General features: G+C 35.1%; 1 protein-coding gene across 2 annotated transcripts in view; it reads left to right on the top strand.

Annotated features, from left to right (window-relative positions):
- The window catches only part of LOC121415056 (anoctamin-8-like), a 39,695-nt gene extending 21,318 nt beyond the window's left edge, over window positions 1–18,377 (top strand). The window contains exons 8-15 of one of the 2 annotated variants that reach the window (XM_041608134.1): window positions 595–745; window positions 1,844–1,918; window positions 11,489–11,816; window positions 12,478–12,554; window positions 13,293–13,484; window positions 15,993–16,124; window positions 16,992–17,102; window positions 17,781–18,377. In XM_041608134.1, coding sequence (XP_041464068.1) covers window positions 595–745; window positions 1,844–1,918; window positions 11,489–11,816; window positions 12,478–12,554; window positions 13,293–13,484; window positions 15,993–16,124; window positions 16,992–17,102; window positions 17,781–18,029 — 1,315 coding nt within the window. In that variant the 3' untranslated portion in view covers window positions 18,030–18,377. Of the gene's footprint in view, window positions 1–594; window positions 746–1,843; window positions 1,919–11,488; window positions 11,826–12,477; window positions 12,555–13,292; window positions 13,485–15,992; window positions 16,125–16,991; window positions 17,103–17,780 lie in introns of both variants that reach the window. The other variant, XM_041608133.1, reaches the window with a different exon arrangement.
- The last annotated feature ends 1,525 nt before the right edge of the window (window positions 18,378–19,902 follow it).

The following is a 19,902-nucleotide window of genomic DNA, read 5'->3' as shown; positions in this document are numbered from 1 at the left end:
TGCATACCAACCAGGATGTGTGTCAAACTGTTCTTTGAAATTAACTGAAAATTTTGAATGTCATAACTTTCTTATTTTATTGTTTGAAGGTTTGCATGGTGGCATGTACAATTACTGATGTGGTTTACGGTACACCATGTGGAGTGTTATAGAAGCAGTGGATAGAAGAAGAGAAGGAAGTGGATAGGCGAGAAAGTGGAGATTTGAGAATAGAGTATTCTTTCTTGAGAATAGTCCTGAAAAGGACTGTAAACCAGAAGGAATGTTGAGTGAGAACAGCTTGAGTAGTAGAGCTGATGAGATGCTGGCTTGCGTCGGCGAGTAGAGATGATGAGTAGTAGAGAGACTCGACGTTTCGGACAGGTTGACCGTCCGTCTTCTCCTGAAGAAGGACTATTCTCAAGAAAGAATACTCTATTCTCAAATCTCCACTTTCTCGCCTATCCACTTCCTTCTCTTCTTCTATCCACTGCTTCTATAACACTCCACATGGTGTACCGTAAACCGCATCAGCAATTTCTTATTTTACTTCCCATTTGATGACATTTTCACTGTTATGCTTGTTTGGTTTTTCTCTTTACATTAAAATAACAGGTGGGTGGGTTACTTTCCAAAGATCATCCTTACTGGTGTGATCAGTGTCAGTGACATTGCGTTTAAAAGAGTGGCTTACTGGCTGAACAGGATGGAAAACTATCGCCTTCAGAGCACACATGAAAATCAGCTCATACTCAAACTGGTAACGGTAAGGGAAACTTGTTTTGTGAAACTTTATTATGATTACAATAATGATTATAATGGTGAAAAGCTTCTGAATCATGTTTTTTGACGCTGATGGAAATTTTCTTAGTGTATCTTTGCATGATGTTCATTTATAAAATGGGATGCCGTTTGACAAAGCTGGTAGCCAATTTTATGTTGCAGGCTACTGAATTGTAAGTTTTTGAATGGCTGATTAAAAAACTGTTTTTGTATTTGTTTATGAAGTAGGACCCTGTTCCACAAGCTAGTCGTTAACTACATGTTACAAGCTACTCATTTTTTTTTATTGGCTGTAAGAAAATTTGTTGAACAAACTTTGCATTTTGTTTATTTATGAAATGGAATTCTGGTTCAAAAAGTTTCTTGTTAACTACATCTCACAAATTAATATTTGTATTTCTGTTGGATAATGAAAAATTTGTTGAATAAACTTTGCATTTTGCTCATTTATGAAGCGTGCGGCCCTGTTTCATATAGCTAGTTGTTCAGTACATGTTTCAAGCTATTGAAATGGTTTTTTTAGTTCATTAAAGTGATTGGTTAACATTGGTTTGAATTTAAAAAAATCTAAGCTAGAAGGTCACACTTGTCACCTGTGTCTATGATATGTTACAAAAATGAAGCCCAGAAAGAATTGTGTTCGAAAATATTTATTTAGTGCTTCAAAAATTGAAATATCAAGTGACCGGGATCACCATCTTAATTTCATCCCATACACTTATGTGTACTATTTAGGCGTCTATAAGACGCTTATTTACAAAATCGGTGTTTGCCTTGTAGTTTTAGCTTTTCATTCTCAATAATGGTTGTTTTCAGGTTTTATTAGTTCTAATACATGCACTTGTACACATGTTTCATCTTGGTTTGATAATTTTTTAAATTGGCTGCTCACAAAGTTAAACAATACCTTTAATACAGTATTGTAAACTTGTTCTCATCAATGTATTATAATCTGTCATTTTGCAAGCTACTGGTTTCGGGATATTAATTTACATTTGTTATTAACGACTAACAAAGTAACAACGGCTCTATTTGTGACTTGGCCTTTGATAATTGTGACGGTTTTGTGGTGTTCATACAGGTGCAGTTTATAAATCATTTCCTTGCTCTCTTCTACATTGCCTTCATTCTCAAAGACATGACAAGACTCAGAAATGTAAGTATTCTTAAGATCATCATCTTTCTTATCTGTCTGAGTTACTTATAAAATATGAACCTGTTTAAAATATTAGATCACTTCATATTAAGGACTTTATAACCATATCAGGTGGGTGTTTCATAAAGCTGTTCGTAAGTTAAGAGCGACTTTAAGAATGACTGGTGATCCTTTCTTATGCACTAAATAATCACCAATGAACATTTTGTGAATACCATTTACCACAAGAAAGGATCACCAGTCGTTCATAAAGTCACTCTTAACTTACAAACAGCTTTATGAAAAGGCCCCCTGTTGTAAAGACAAAAGTTTGTGGTGAATGGGAGTTTTGCGCATGCAGCGCCGGAACCCTGGGATAGTATCCCACCCAATTTATGGCAAGTTGCATAGACTGATAATATCATCATAGCATTACTAGCAGCTTTCCCTCATCTTTTCTTCTTTTATTTTCCTAGTGTGCATTGAGACCTTTGAAAGGTGTAGTGCACTATACAAGAACTGTTCTATTATAATGTATATAAATATTTTCAAAATTTACTTCAATTCAGCAGAGATCATGAATCTAGAGTTAAATTGATTTTAAGTTAAGGATTGAAGTTTAAGGAATGTAGTAGCTGCAAACGTTGATTTCATGACAAAGTCGTCAAAATATCATTATAGATCTAGATCAGGTCGATATCTGGTACATTAACTTAATAGTAGGCGGCAAGTAGTAAGAATTCCAAAAATTTTCTGTAGAATCTGATTTTTTGTGCTATTTCTCCTATTTCTAGGGTGCTGAAAACGAATCTGCTTGTTGCCAAATTTATAAATGCCGTCTTCGACCGTTGCCATGGCAACCGATTAATTTCTCAAAAATAACATGTTTTCCCATGTAAATGGTAGATAAACATGATATAAATTAGCCAAGAGATTGAATTCAAGGTTCCGATTAAATACAAATAAAATTCAGAAATATTTAAGATCATCAAAATAGTTCCAATTAGCCCGTTGCCATGGTAACGGCTCATTTTTCCTCCAGAAAAGTAAAAAAAAATATTTAAAGTTGTATAATCTGTTTTTTGTTTCATTTTCCCTGCGATTAGGGTGTTAAACATAGGGAGTGATTTTGCTAAATGTATAAATACACTCTCATTCCGTTGCCATGGCAACCAAATAATACCTAATTTGGTAAAAAAAAAGATATAACATGGAAAAAAGATAATGGCAGGAAAGACAATAAAAGCTACTTAATCTACATGTGTTGGGTTTTTCCCACTCATTTAGAACAAAAACTACATAAGTGTTATGCATGAGATTATTGGAATGATAGGAATTGATGTTGCCTTGACAATGCTTGAATTTAACAAATATATCAATGTTGCAAATGGCCCGTTGCCATGGTAACATCTTATTTTTCTCAGAAAAGTACAAATTTTGATAAAATCATGTAGAGTCACGTTTTTATCCTTTCATTTCCACTAAGTTTAGGTTGCTAAAAATTAATATGCTTGTTGGTAATTGTGTAAGTACCATCTCAGACCATTGCCATGGCAACCAAATACCAACTTATTTGGTAAAAAATAACCTGTTGAAAAAGGTAATGGTGGGATGTACAGTAAAAACGAACTAATCTACATGCGAAAGGCTTGACCCATTAATTTCATTTTTAAAGCAAAATTCCGGTAAGTATTCTGCATTAATTAATTAGAATGATAAAATGGATATTTCCTTGGCAACGCTTGATTTTATTAATAAATATCAATGATGCAAATGGCCTATTGTCATGGTAACGGATCCATTTACATCAGAAAATAACAAATTTTGATAAAAATATGTCCAATTATTCTTTCATTTCCGCCATAGTATACATGTAGGTTGCTAGACATTGATATGCTTGTTGCTGTTGCTTTGATAGTGGTTAATCAATTTAATTTTATATGATAAATATCAATGTTGCAAATTGCCTGATGTCGTGGTAAACATCACTCCTCGCATAGTTCCCTCCTGCAGACTTTTCAACCTGAAGAAAGTAAACTGTGAGCAGTTTTCCATAGATCTGGATACATATCCTCAGAACCTCCCTGCACTCCCTACTCATTACGACACATTTTTAGAGCTGCTGAAGAAATAATCAAGGAAGAATATTCCGTACAAGCTATACTCAGGGCCAGCAGAAACTCCAGATTCGGATCCTTGGGAATGACTCTACAATGTCCCAATCTACATGTAGGTCCCAAGTTACCGCCGGTAAGTTATGGCCAGCCAGCTTCTAGTGAACAGCCAAGGTAACCCGCGAAGTTCCAACCTCAAAGTTTGGGAATAGCCTGCCAAGAGTCATCTGAATTCACAAGAACTTTCAGCATGAACGACTTGTGCAATGCTATCAAAGCAATGAAGATCAGCAAGGCAGCTGGATTGGACGATGTCCTCAATCTGAGAACAGATGAAACATCTTGGACCTGTTGCAGTCCAACGGCGGCTTGACATGCTAAACTATTGTCTTTAGTTAAAGCACAATCCAAACTTATGGAGGAAATCAAGGGTAGTTTGCCTTACTCAAGCCAGGCAAAACACCAGCCAGCCCAAAGAGCTACAGGCCAATATCTCTGCTTTGTCATACAAGATCTTTGAAAGGCTCCTACTCCACCACATTGCTCCCTTGGTGGATGAGCTCCTCATTCCAGAACAAGCAGGATTTAGGCCTGGAAAGTCTTGTACTAGTTAACTGCTGAATCTGACACAGTACATTGAAGATTGCTTCGAGGAAGGGTTGATAAAAAGAGCAGCCTTTGTTGACCTCATTGAAGCTTATGACACAATCATTGAATACTCACAAGGAAAGTCTTTGAGATGACAAAGGACCTTAGCCTGACACAGACGATTCAGAACATGCTCTCAAATCAACGGTTTTGTGAATCTCAGTGGTTCCAGTAGCAGATGGCTGACACACAAAAGGTCTCCCACAAGGAAGCATCATCGTCCTACTCTTTATCATCTACACAAATGACCAACCAATCCACCAAATAATGAGAGCTACCTATCCGCTGATGACATTTGCAGTCCTTTGAAGAGATGAAAAAGCACTCAGCGATGCTCTGGTAGGCCTGACTCCTTACTACGCTGCAAATCATCTCTGGGCAAATCCAGAGAAAACCCAACTCAGTGCTTTCCACCTAAAAAACAGAGATGCAGACCAGTAACTAAGGGTCAGATGGTATAGAAAATGGTTGGAACACACCAGTAAGCCAATCTACCTTGACGTCACCCTAGACAGTTCCCTTACCTACAAAGAACATGTTGCCAAGACAAAGGCTAAATTTGGAGCAAGGAACAGCATCCTGAAGAAGCTTTCCAACACAAAATGGGAACAGGTGCAAAACCATCCGTGCGACAGCTCCTGCTCTTTGCTACTTGCCTGCTGAGTATGCAGTCCTTATTCGTTTTAGGTCATCACATGCTGCCACGATTGATACAGCCCTGAATGCTGCTTGCAGAGCAATTACTGGCTGCGACAAAAACAAGAGCAGATGATCTCTAGCTACAGTGTGGTATTGCCCATCCACACATCAGAAGAGAGGTATCAGCACAGGTGGAAAAAACAAGCAAGAAGATAACCATCTTCATCCACTCTTTTAAGTATGAACCTGCCAAAAACAGACTCTAATCAAGATGTAGCTTCCTTCACTTGACTGAATCCCTTGATGGCTCTAATCATAATAAAAGGGTCACCCTATTGTCCAAGCACCTACAGTCTGTGGTCAACGCTCAATCTCTCCAATAGACCTAGCAAATCGCTTCCCAGGTTCAAGTGAGGAATGTGTAGTGTAAAGGTTTTTTTAACCATTTGTGCTCTAATAAATTTTATAACGAAAAAAAGTAGCCAGTATGCCAATTTTTCTAAGGGTTTGTGAAATTTGGGAGAATTCAGCTAGAGAAAATCTTGAGAATATTTTGGGCAATTTGGCCTAGAAATCTGACAGAAGTAATGATTTAGGGGTAAAGTTTTTAAGAACTTGACATGCGACATCTATTTGCTGAATTGAATTACCCCCAACTTCTAACTCCAAGGTGGCTGCCAATTTAAGGGTCACAAATGATTCCATTTTGATAGAGAGTTGTTCAAAATATTTATTTTGGGGTTTTAGAGTCAAGAAATCAAAATTGGGGCCCTCTTGTACAAAGAGTTGCAATTGATCCGATCAATCGCAACTATGGAGAGCCAGCAAAATCAGCATATGAAATGCATGTTTGTTCAAAAAGATTTCTAGATATGAATGTATATCTGTAAAGTCATTAATTTCTTAACAATTTTGAGTGATTTCCTTTGTTTATATAGGACATTGTGCAATTATTTCATAGAAAAAATTATGACACTGATGAATTTCCATAGAGTTACGATTGATCGGATCAATCATAACTCTTTGCTGTACAACAGGGCCCATTTACATTTGACACACTGACCTTGGCTTTAAAACGAATGGCGGTCGGTAGTATTTAAAAATGGGTGATGGGTTTGAATATATGGCGTTCCTCAGGGTTTTGTACTGGGACCTACACTTTTTTCTCTGTATTTATTACCACTTGGGGACACTTTGAGGCAGAATAATGTTGAATATGATTTCTTTAGTTCCCAAATCTGGAACTAGTTTTCACAATGCTATTGTATTCAGGAAATTAATGTATCAATGATAAGAAATAAAGTTAAGCCTACTCTTGAATGAACAAAAAGTCCTAGACATAGACACTATTTACCTGCCCATGTTCATTTGTGAATTGGTAATTCTGAACCTGCTGAGTCTGTTAGAATTCTAGTTGTTGAACTTAATTCGTTATTGAAGGTAAATGCTAGTTTTGGTAACAATATCAAAATGAGTTCATACAGAATCCAATGAAATGATCACCAAAGTGTCTGTATAAATAAAACGTATGTGCCAAAGGATTCTGGAATAAATTGTGTAATTGCTGAGAAATTAGCAAATAAGCACAGGATTCGGGTAGGGCGTCGGGCCCGACATTCAAAGCAATAGTGTCCCACATGCGCTTATCTGTGTTGGGGATCTTCAGTCTGAATATTTTTCAGCGTAGATTTCAAGATTTCACAAAGTTTAGTTTATGTAACTGTACCAGATCTAGATCCTCGATGATATACTGACAATTAATCTTTATTTACAGACTTTCTCATGAAATCAGTGTATACTGCAACTGACTGGAATTTATCTTTAACGAGTAAGCAAGTAAATTTGCTCTGAAAAACCCAAAACTCCCATTTATACAAACATGGAGCTACCATGATACAATATAATGGCCGGAAAGATATTGACGGATGATGCTTGCCATCATGCTGTTTAATCACTGATGTTCAGGCGCCTAGATATAGTCAAAACAGCACATTCAGAATCGAGCAGTAGGTACCATTACAACAGCCAGAAAGTATGATCATGTTTCCTTTGTTCAAAGAGCTTCACTTGCTACTGGTCAAAAACAGAATCATAGAAAAATTGCTTTGTTTACTTGTCGATTAATAACTTGACACCACAATACATTTCATGCTGGGTTTTTTTCCATACCCTTTTCTATCCCCAACTTGGGTAAACAGTGCACAAGTTTCAAAATCAGCTCATGCCTTCTGTACAATTATTTTTTTAATTTATAAATAACACCCTCTTTATATATTGCACGCACTTGAAGAGTAGAATTATTCATTTTTATAATAATAAATGAAATAATATAGCCTAGGATTTGTATAGTGCTCCTATATTACCCTGGCTAAGCTAGTCTACCGCATCCGGTGCTCACAACTTCCTTCAAGTATCCATTTACCTCACCTGGGTTGCAGTACAATATGGATAATTTTCTTGCTTTTAAAAGGAAAACACACCCCGGCAGAGGGTCGAACCCATGTCCCTCAGATTGAAAGAAAGAGGCTTAACCACTAGACCACGACGCCCCCACAATGTTAAGCTATATTGGAAAGTGCTTTAAGCATGTTTACATGAAGAACTTGCTATAAATGTTAAAATGTATAAATTTATTTTAAAGGACAAGTCCACCCCAACACAGAATTAAGTTTCATAAAAAAAGAAAAATCCAACAAACACAACACTGAAAATTTCATGAAACATGAAAGTTATATTTTATATTTTCGCTTAATTTCACAAAAAACAGATACTGGCATTTTCTGGTCGGTATGCAAATGAGAAGACTGGTGATGTCATCCACTCACTACGTCTTTTGCATTTTATTATGTGAAATATGAATTTTTCCTATTTTCTCCTCATTCTCATGTCTAATACAAAGTTTTATTCCTCCATGAACACATGTAATTAGCATTGTTTAATACTATATGGTTCAGTCAAGTTGGCCCTTATTGTCAACTCTGTATAAAATGAAATATTGTATAATCAAAACAATAAAAAACAAAAGAAATAGTGAGGGACATCATCAACTGTCTCATTTGCGTATTACTGAGTTGTGCATATCACTGTTATGTGAAAAATAAGCAAAATTTAAAATGCCACAACTTTCTTCTTTTACATGAAAATTTCAGCGTTATGCTAGTATGATTTTCTTTATTTATTCAAATCAACATTTACCAGGGTTGGACTTGACCTTTAATAGAAAGCTGTTAAAGATAATAATTATAACTCTAAAGTTTATTTGGCAAATTGACATAATCCTGGCCTTCTATTAGATACAACTGACCTTTTGAGGATACAAGGTAAAATTCTTCCATGTTTTAATGTAGACTCAATGTGGAACTTTCATGAAAAACCTATGCATTTGATAATAGAATCCTGAGGTGTTTTTTTTACCTCAAAAGACCCTTAACCTTGTGACATGATATATAATTAACTTGAAAATTAATAAACCTAATTCAAGTTTTTGATGTTGATACCACAGTACAGTCAAAGTTCATTAACCAGAACTTTAACCTGAAAATGATCAGTGAAAGTTGATTACCTATATGCACTCTCAAAGTTTTGCCTTATCAGAAACTTGATGAGATTCAATGATGATAATACAACATGGCCAAATCTTGGCGATCGTAAAAGACCTAAGACCTTGATCATATGACCTGAAACTTGAACTTTATGATTAATAATAATGATTATGTCGATTGGACTTTATTATAAATTGAAAATGGCCCGAGGGAGTATTTTTACATTAACAAGCATATGGATGTTGAGCACCCTAACATTAGGGGAAATGAAAGGAAAATCAGAAGTTTTTATCAACTTTGTATTTTTTTGAGAAAAATCAGCTGTTACCATGGCGATGGGGGGGGGGGGTTGCAACATTCATATTTATATTTATATTAAATGCAAGTTTTACCAAGGCAACAGTAATTATTTTCTTTCAAATGAACTCATGCAGACCACTTACCGTATGTTTTATTCAATATTAAACGAATGGTTCAAAATTTACGCAAGTAGATTGTGATTTTTATGGTTATTTCCATTATTATCTCCACCATGTTATTTGGTTGCCATGGCAATGGCTTAAGACGGTATTTATACATTTAGCAACAAGCATATATAGATATAGCATCATGTAATTATAGGAAATGAAACAAAATTCAGATTCTGTAATATTTTCTATCAAATGTATACTTTTCTGAGAAAAATAAGCTGTTACCATGGCAACGGACAATTTGCAATATTCCTATTTATCTTTAAATTCATACATTGTCAAGGCAACATCAATTCCTATCATTCCAATAAACTCATGCAGAATACTTACTGTAGTTTTTGTTCTAAATGAGTGGGAAAAAACCCAACGCATGTAGATTAGGTAGCTTTTATTGTATTTCTCGCCATTATCTTTTATACCATGTTATTCCTTTTTTACCAAATAAGGTATTATTTGGTTGCCATGGCAATGTAAAAAGAGTGCAATTATACATTTAGCAAAAATCACTCCTATGTTTAATACCGTAAACGCATGGAAAATGAAACAAAAAACAGATTCTACAACTATAAATCAAATTTTTTACTTTTCTGGAGGAAAAATGAGCCGTTACCATGGCAACGGGCCAGTTGGAACTATTTTGATGATCTTAAATATTTCTGAATTTCATTTGTATTTAATCGGAACCTTGATTTCAATCTATTTGCTAATTTTTATCATGTTTATCTACCATTTACAGGGGTATACATGCTATTTTTGAGAAATTAATCCGTTGCCATGGCAACGGTCAAAGACGTCATTTATAAATTTGACAACAAGCAGATTCATGTTCAGCACCCTCAAAATAGGGGAAATAGCACAAAAAATCAGATTCTACAGAAAATTTTTGGTAACCTTTAATATTATGATGAGGAGCTGTGTACTATAAACTGAAAAGTTGTGAAATCGTGAAAACAAAGCTGAAAAATTATCACACTGGAGACCGTTTTCACAGATAATTATTGCTTGTAGAAACACCCAACATCTTTCTGGAATGCCATGCTTATTGTGTCCATTTCTTAGGAAATACACACATTCTATTAGAATCATTTGGCACTGATTTATTTTAGATTTTATTTTATATTTTACAAATATGTGAGTGGTCTTTTTGTTGGATTCTACTCAAACTCATTTTTAGATCATTACCAGAATTTGCATTTATCTTTAAGATTTTAGAATGTGTCAATTTGACTATTTCATTGGATTCATTTGAAGGCCTTGTGTTTCAAGGAGAGTAATGGGTTCAATTTTAGATATATGCCTCTCATCAGGGAATAATGGGAGACGGGTCATTAAAGGAGAATGAAATCATTGGAACAGGATAGCTTGTGTGAAAACAGAAAAATCAAAGAAACAGATCAACAAAAGTTTGAGAAAAATCATACAAATAATGGGAAAGTTATGAGCATTTGAATATTGTGATCACTAATGCTATGGAGATAGCAAATTGGCAATGTGACAAAGATGTGTGATGTCACTTGTGAACAACTCTCCCCATTACTTTAGTATATATTTCACTTGAATTGCCTCTTTTATCACATCTATCCATAGATCATGTGTTCTTTCTACATGAGGGCAAGTAATACATATTTTTTAAGAATACATCATGGATAAAGAGTTTGTATCATCATAAGAAAAAGCAAAAAGAGACATTTTGGGGGTATTTTATAGTCCACCAAAGGGAAAGTTTTTCATCAGTGATATCACACATCCTTGTCGCATTGCCAATGGGAGGATCTCCATAGCATTAGTGATTGCAATATTCAAATGCTCATAACTTTCTCATTATTTGTTTGATTTTTCTCAAACTTTCTTTATTCTTATTCTATGATTTTTCCGTTTCTACACAAGCCTATTTGTTCCAAAGGTTTCATTCCCCTTTAAGTTTATGGTTGATAAACTTGTTTTTACTTTAATGATCTATATTATTCATATGATTCCTGAAAACTAAAAGTAAATTTTTATATTTTCATCAGTCAGTACCCGATTGTTTCTTCTCTTCTGGAATAACTAGAGATTGTGTTATTAGCTCAGTCAGTAAAATGGTAACAGTGATGTGCCAACTTCTGTTATAATGGAAGTTGTTCCATCATTATTTTATTTTAATGGAAATGCTTTCTGTCTTTCTTTCTGTATTCTCAGTATCTGGGAACCATATTCATCCTACGTCAGTTAACGGGTAACTTCAAAGAGTCAGTTTTGCCTTACATCACCGAGAAGCTCAAAGTATACCGAATGACGTATGTTACTGCAAGCAAAGTTCATACTGATACAAATACAAGAAAAGAAGACAAGACAGATGGAACCAAGACACAGGAAGACATTACAGAGGAAACGAAAGGACAGGGGGACAGAACTATGGGACAAGAAGATATTTCTTGTGAAACAAAAACATCTGGGGACATTTTGGATGGGAGTGAGATGCAAGCAGATGCCTTGGAATCAAAGGCTAAAGGAGATGCTTCAGAAAGTAAATGTGGTAATAATTCATTTCTAGAGAATTTTTGTATTTATATTTGTTACAGTGATATTCATTTATTTTGAAATAAAGTTTTGGGATTGGAGACATAAGCAAATAAATGGTTAACACATATTTATAGGGATGCATTTTCCGTATTCAGAAGTAGTTATCCATGCATATCCCAATTTACAGTATGTGACTTATTTCAAAATGAATTTTGTCAAAAGGAGAAACATTAGGAAAGAAATAGGGTAAATACATACATTTTTTTGTCCTGGCAGGAGTGGGGGGGGGGGGGGGGGTTATTATAGACTGTAGACTGGTGTAAACAAAATTGAAGCCTGGGTTTATGTTTGGCTTTAAGTGCTTTTTCAGTGGTAATAAATGTTATGGAACAGTGATCTTAAATCTTGTAACTTGTGAATTCCCTTTTTCCGAAGTAAGCAGAGATCAGCGGAAAACCGCAGATGGGTGAAATTGTGAAGCTTCTAAGTGGACCTTTCCAGTCGATGCTGCCGAACAAGGTGAATTTTTGAAACGTACATGTATCTCAGGCAGAGACAACACAGAGAATTGGAGGATGAAGAAGGTAATGACAGAGAGGCATTAACTTCTTATTTTGAAAGAAAGAAAAATAATGTCGTCTTTTTTTTGTTTGTTTGTTTTGAAGGTGAATCTGGTGGCTCCAATGAAGAGATGTTTATGATCACCCAGGCTGAGCTTGAGTCTGAGATGCGTTCATACGAGGTTTGTTCTCATCTTATCCATGACTTTTCAAAATTATCCAAACTGTCACAGGAAATTACTATCTTTAAAAAAATCAGATAACCAAACTAAAACTGCAACTACAGAATTGAGTCTTGAAACTCTTCAAGATGCTCCCCAGGGAGTTGAGATAGTTCATGCATTGTGTGCAGGCATGCAAGGATCTGATGACTGGTATAATAGTAGATCTGGAGGGCTGTGGCCCAGTGGGTTAGTCTTCTGACTGAAACAGGGTTGTGGGTTTGAATCCCAGCCATTGCATAATTTCCTTCAGCGAGAAATTTATCCACAAGTGTATGGTACATGTACCTGGCAGGATTAATTCCTTGAATGCATAAGTGCTGAAAGGCAGCTAAAGCAAAAGCCGGGGTAATAATAGTATTAGCAACGCGCCTCAGAATAGAATATTTCTAGATAAATGGCGCTATATAAATGCCTATTATTATTATTGTTATTATCTGTAGTGTGTTTACAGATATCGTTCTGATGTATTAAATGCTATATAAAAGTAGATTGTCATTATTGTTACACTGTTTTTTTTTTTAGATAATAACATTAATGTTTGTTTGTTATTAGACTAATTGTGTACATTCATAAATCAACATCTTATTGATATTATGATGATCATGATTATTGATATGATTAATATCATTATTATTATTATCATCATCATTATCATTATTGTCATTAATAATATTATCATTATTATTACATTACCAGGATACTTTTGATGATTACCTGGAGATGGTGATCCAGTTTGGTTACGTCATCCTCTTTTCATCTGCCTTTCCTCTGGCAGGGACGTTTGCGGTCATCAACAACATCATTGAGATCCGAAGCGATGCCTTCAAGCTCTGCTCCATCACACACAGGCCGTTTGGACAGAGGGTTGAGAACATAGGATCGTGGCAGGTCAGTAAACCAATATCCTTGTACTTGTCAAGAACAAATGATGATGAAAATAATGTCGTACAACGCCTACTTAGCTTGGTGTACAAAAGCTAATGGGAGGCTGAATGTCAAACATTCGTACCATCCAAAATGTACGTTTGCATGGTCTTGACATCGTAATACGATTCAATTCATTGCACTTACAGTGCAGGTGCAATACGTGCATGGCTTACTGGCCAAATGCACATTGCTGCTGCAGATCAGATGCGCGTTTGAGGGATTTTACTTGTTGCTTTCAATAATTCTTTTTTCTTGTTCATATGTTCATAATGTAATAGTTTTGTATAATCGAATATGTTTTGTATTTTGCATGACTTAAATGACGGTAGACTATGATGAGTGGATGAGTTGGCAATAGACAAATTGGCAATTTACTGCCTTATCTGGCAAGCTCTTTCATTGTCAATAACAACTCTTGTTTGAAAAACAACTTTTGTTTGGAAAGAGTGCATAAAATTTGAATTTATTTAAACATCGATTCCATTTCATTCAATTTCAATATGCATGAATCAAACGAGTTGAGACAGGTGAAAGGTTATAGAGGTCTATTAGGGTTCTCAATATTTACTTGATCCTGATATCTTTAGTTCAAGAAGCCTATAAAATATGAACTTCAAACTTGTAAACAGAAAGCTTTCTTATGTTTGCAGTGTAAATGAAGTATCATCGAGATTGAATGATTGTGAGTTGTAATATCTACTATCAGGTCATACACAGATAATGTATACAGACAATGGGATTAATGATATCAAGAATTAACCATCTATAGAATCAATAAAGTCATGGAAGGGCCTGTTCATAAGGGCATGTTGTCATAACAAGTCCATAATTTACATAACAAGCTTACTGTCAACCAATATTGGGTCATGAAATTGAATGATTTGAAGATTGAAGTTGGGTAAAAGAAAAGGATACATCAAGTTATGAAAAATTGGTTCCTTAGAACTATGCATACTTCTATAGAAAGTACTCCAGGTAAAAAGTAATATAAATCTGTAAAAATAATATATTGAAATGAAACTAGCGAAAAATTGGGAATTTAATCCCAATCAGATGGAAAGACTGGGGTTATTGAATTCTTAAAGGGATGCTCTGGGCTAAAAATAATATGATATAAACAGATAAAGAAAAATCAAGCAAACAAAATACTGAAAATTTGATCAAAATCGGACAAGGTTATGGTATTTTAAAGATTTGCATTATTCCGATGAATTAGTTTTAGGCATGTCTTCATGAATATATATCAATATATTGATTATCTCAATCAGCAAACTGATGATGTCATTTCCCTACTTGTTCTTTTGTATTTGATTATATTAAATTAGAATTATTCCATTTTTTTTCTACCAATAACTAAACAATTGGATTAACAACTGATTTAATGCATTAGATATTCACTGCTGCAAATGATGTTATAATAAATGAGACACATTGTTCACACATGTATGAAAAATGAAACAATTATGATTTCATGTAATAACATAAGAAAAAGGAAAGTGGGGATGTGACATAATCAACCTACATAATGAATATTCATAATGATGTGCATATAACTATTTTCACAATACATTGCTAAACTTTAAAATTCAAGAACTTTGTTATCTGATCTTGATGAAATTTTTCTCTGTGAATTTTACTCTATTTATTTAGATATAAATATCTTAGATGGTGGTGGTGATTTAATACCTGATTGCTAAGAAAGCATGAATGCTTGTAAGCAAGCAAACAGAGGACTGACGGCTTAAAGTCATCTCCGAAGGGATCTGGTAATGTGGATTAATGCCTTACCAAAGGGCACTAACGCACCAAGTGGGAAGCAAACCCGGGTCACCAGAATACGAATCTCCCGCTCTACACACTGAGCTATCGCACCTCCGATTTTGATGAAATTTTCAGCCCGGAGCCTCCCTTTAAGTTTTACATGATTTGTGAAACAGTTCTATGCAACATCATCATGAATTTGCAATAAGTGAGCTGATGATGTCATGTCCCCACTTATGATTTTGTATTTAATTTGTGTGTAGTCCTATAAATTCATTTGTGTGAGCAGCACATGTGAATTTCTCCAGAAGTATGTCAATTTATTATCATTTTGAAAAGTGAAGAATTTGCAGCAAAACACCTTTTATAAAGTGCATTTCCCAGTCCCTTTAAGGTATTTATTTTCACAAAACTCCTTGACCGAAACTGGTGTGTTGGTAGAGCGTTTCTCTTACAACCAGGAGGTCGGCAGTTCAAGCCCCCGCCACATCACACCAAAGATATTTAAAGATGGGAGTTGCTGCTACTCTTGCGTTATTTCAGGGGTTGATCAACCTCGATCTGCCTCTGCACAGTGGCTGCCAGGCCCACGATCAATTGAGCAAAATGAATTTTCTGAGTATTTCTATTTCAGATTCTATTTCAAACATTGAAATATGGATTTTTTAAGTTTATCTCTTTTCTCCCTCATTTATGTAAATATTTTAGCAAGCATTGGAAGTAATGGCTGTTATTGGTGTGATTGTCAACTGTGCCTTGTTGGGTGTCTTTGGTCAAATTGGACGTACCTTCCCAAGCCTTACGCCAGCTGGAGTCATTCTCTGCATTGTAGTTATGGAAGTATGTTTAGTTCTTGTTTATACTCCTTATTATTCACAAACATAATATTTCACAATTTTGCATCAAAATTGGAAAATCAACACGACTATATATATTTCTTTGGGGAGGGGGCTTGCTTAGTCATGAATTTCATAAAAGTATAATTTCTGAGGTATAATCACCATATAGATATTAAATTTTCATTATATTTCTTAATTTTTTTCTTTTTGGGGAGGGGGTAAATTTGCTAGCTACGCTCTTTTTTCATCTTCATGTAACCATAGAATTCATTGTTGTCATTAAAAGCAAATTAGTAACACATAACATTTTTTCTAAAACTTTGTTTTTAAATAGACATGAAATTACGTTTTAAATAACTTTTGTCTGACTTCGGTAAAAAGTCACGCATAGTGTAGACTTTGGAACCACTCAAAATAAAGTACAGTGTATATGAATGAAATCATCAAAACCAGAAAAATAGTAAATGTAACACCATTTTAGCATTATTTCAATCAATATTCGGCTGGATGGTAGTGCCACAATGCAGATCAGTGAACTGTTAATTTCATATGGGTCTCTTTTTTTCCTCTTTGATGAGAAGTTAATTCTTTTGAATTGAGGATATTTTAAATCCTCTATGCAAGCAGGTTATATGCAGGTCTATGCAAAATATATAACAACAATACTTTTCAATATTTCTTTCTAAAGAATAAAACAAGACAGTCAGATTGCTCAAACAAATAAGTTTACATTAAATTCTTATGATATATATGTATTCACATCTTATTTATTAATATTTAATGCATTTATATAGTAAATAGATTTCTTTCATCCTCACAAGAGGTAGCTCATTCCATAATTTTCACTTTTTTTTTCTTCTGTTTTTAGCATATTATTTTAGCTGCAAAGCATGCTATCTCATTGGGCATTCCTGATGTACCTCACTGGGTTTCCATCGAGATGGCAAAACTGGAATACAGGAGACGTGAAGCCCTAAAGGTATGTCCCACTAAGAGTAAGGTCAGAGCTCATTTAGGATCAATTAACTTTGAACTTTGTGTTATCAACATAAGAAAATTGAACCAAGTTTATGATTTTTAATTTTCAAGAAAAATATAGAAAGTAAGTCCACATTGCATCAAGTATTGAAATTAGGTGAATGAAAGTTTAGGTCACTTGATGAAGTCAAAGGTCATTTGCCGTCATTAATCTAACTATTTTATGATCTATTGAATAGGTTGGGTTTTTTTTTTTTGGGGGGGTGATGAAAATTATTCATCTTAGTTGTTTTAACTGATCACCTGTGTGTTGGCTCAGTTGGTAGAGCATCTGTCTCACAACCTGGAGGTTGGGGGATCAAAGTCAGCTGTGTCAGACAGACCAAAAGACGTTAAAAGATGGGAGTTACTGCTACCCTGTTTGGCCTTCAATGATTAAAAAAAGGGATAGAGCCTCGTCGATCTGGTGCTGCACAGTGGCTGCCGGTTTTACGATCAATTTGGCAAAGCAAATTTTCGGAGTATTTCATTTCATGTCTATTTCAAACAATAAAATGTGGATTTTCATCTTTTTTTTCATTTTCATTAAAGTCAGCACCGCTGCAATATTGAATAGTGTAATGCAGACAAGATTGACAGAGGCGTTTCACTTAAATTACTTGAATTTTGACCTTTACAGAAACAGGAAGTGGATGCCCTGCAGTGTGCCAAAAGGACACCATCACCAAAGGAAGGTGAGGAGAAGAAAGGCGATCTTAAGCTGAAGATACCACATCAAGGGAAGGTGTGGCCGTCCAGTATGAAGGAAGCAGCTACCAATTTCAAATTCTATCAGAACAACAAGGCAGTGTCCACCGATGACTCCAATACAACAAGCGATGCACAGGAGTATCATGAGAAGCCTAGTCAGGAGAAGAAAGCTGACTGAAGTGGATTTGATTGGAGTTGTTTCAATCATAGGGCTATTTGTAAGTTACAAATGATTTTATGATGACTGATGCCCGTCTCTTAGAAAGTAAAAACCTATGAATATCTGAGGAGGGTTTCATGAAAGGACTTGTCAGAAACAGTGACTCTCAGCCAATCAAAATTAAGGAAAGATGTAAGATCTGACAACTTGTCGGATGTTGACCATTCTTGAGGAACTAACCCCTACACCTCTGAATATTTGATATAGACCTTTTCTTAGGAACTAAATCAATACCTTTGAAAATCTGTTGTAGACCATTTCTGAGAATCTAAATCAACACCTGTAAAAATCTAGTGTATACCTTTCCTTGGAACAAAATCAACACCTATGACAATCTGATATAGACCCTTTCTTTGGAAATAAATTTACTCCTTTGAAAATCTAGTGTATATCATTAACCACAAGAAAGGGTCACCAGTTGCTCATAAAGTTGCATGTAACTTTAATAACTATTTTATTAAACAACCAACAGGAAACAACAAATCAATATTCACTGACTACTTCACTAGTCAGTTAAGTGATATCCGGGGAGCATTTGATCAAAATTATTGTCCAACATGTTGTTGGATGTGAAAACTTTCCTTGATCGTGATTGGCTGAGAAGCACTGCTACTGTACCACATATCAAATAAAAAACATTTAGTTGGATAAAACGTCTGATATGTCCTTTCATGAAGACGCTACTGGGCTCCATGATGCAAAAGAAGCAATCAAATTACAAAACTTATATTGGCCAATCAAAAACATTGTTGCATGGGCACTCCCATTTTTTTTAAGACTTACCTGTAACCAATCAGAAATATTGTGTCAAACATTCAATTACCCACAAGCTATTGCATTACGCCCCTGGAGCCTTGTGGAAAGCTTATCTATTAGAAGAAATTTAAACTTAAGTGGTTCAGAATTCATTTCAATGTCTTAGCAGCGATAGCCATTGAAAATAAGTACACGACCTTGACCATAATGCGTCATGCCTTTAAATGATTAATTACGGTAAGCTGCTTTTGTGGAAAGTAACAAATAAAGATAAAAGTGAAGTAAAGATAAAGTAAAATAGATGGTAGTGCATGCTGCTAACGCACAAACTTGTGACATCTTTAAGACAACTTGATTAGAGAGTACATATTAGAAGTCTTCTTCCAATTTGCAGGTTTCCTCTCTATATCTTAGATGGCACCATTCCCAAAACATTGCCAATTTGACAAGATTTTGGATTCTACGATTGTAGGGTTTTGTGCAATTTGTTTTCTTCTACAGGGTACATACGCAGGATCGTATGCGTCATAGCGGTTAGTGAGAATACAATGTGACAAGCCACCCAAAACAACAATAAATCACCGGGGAGGTTCTATGTAAATAGCACTCCCCCTCAAAAAAAAGAAAATAAATCCATATTTTATTGTTTGAAATGAAATCTGAAAGAGAAAAACTACGAAAATTAATTTTTTCAAATTGATCATGGGCCCGGCAGCCACTGTATAGCACCAGATTGATGTAGCTCTTTCCCTTGAATAGTTGAATACCAAACAGAGTAGCAGCAGCTCCCTTCTTTTAAGGTCTTTTGGTCTGACGCAGCTGGGTTTTGAACTGTGGACCTCCCGGTTGTGAGACGGATGGCCTACTAATTGAGCCAACACATTGGTGCTTTGGTCTTCTAAAAGTAAAATTTTGAACTTAGCTTGTCTGAAAGAAGAATTTTTCTTGTTCATACTGTCAAAATTTGAAAGTGTAAAGTGAAATAAAGGACGAGATACATGAGTTTTATTTACACCACTTTTTTATTTCAACTTGGAAGTTTTTATTCTGAGATTGCACAGTGTGCCCATGTAAA

Source organism: Lytechinus variegatus, chromosome 5 (genome assembly GCF_018143015.1).
Source record: "Lytechinus variegatus isolate NC3 chromosome 5, Lvar_3.0, whole genome shotgun sequence".
In the NCBI taxonomy this organism is placed as follows: domain Eukaryota; kingdom Metazoa; phylum Echinodermata; class Echinoidea; order Temnopleuroida; family Toxopneustidae; genus Lytechinus; species Lytechinus variegatus.
The sequence above is the reverse complement of the archived record's forward strand: the minus strand, read 5'-3'. Positions and strand labels throughout refer to the sequence as shown.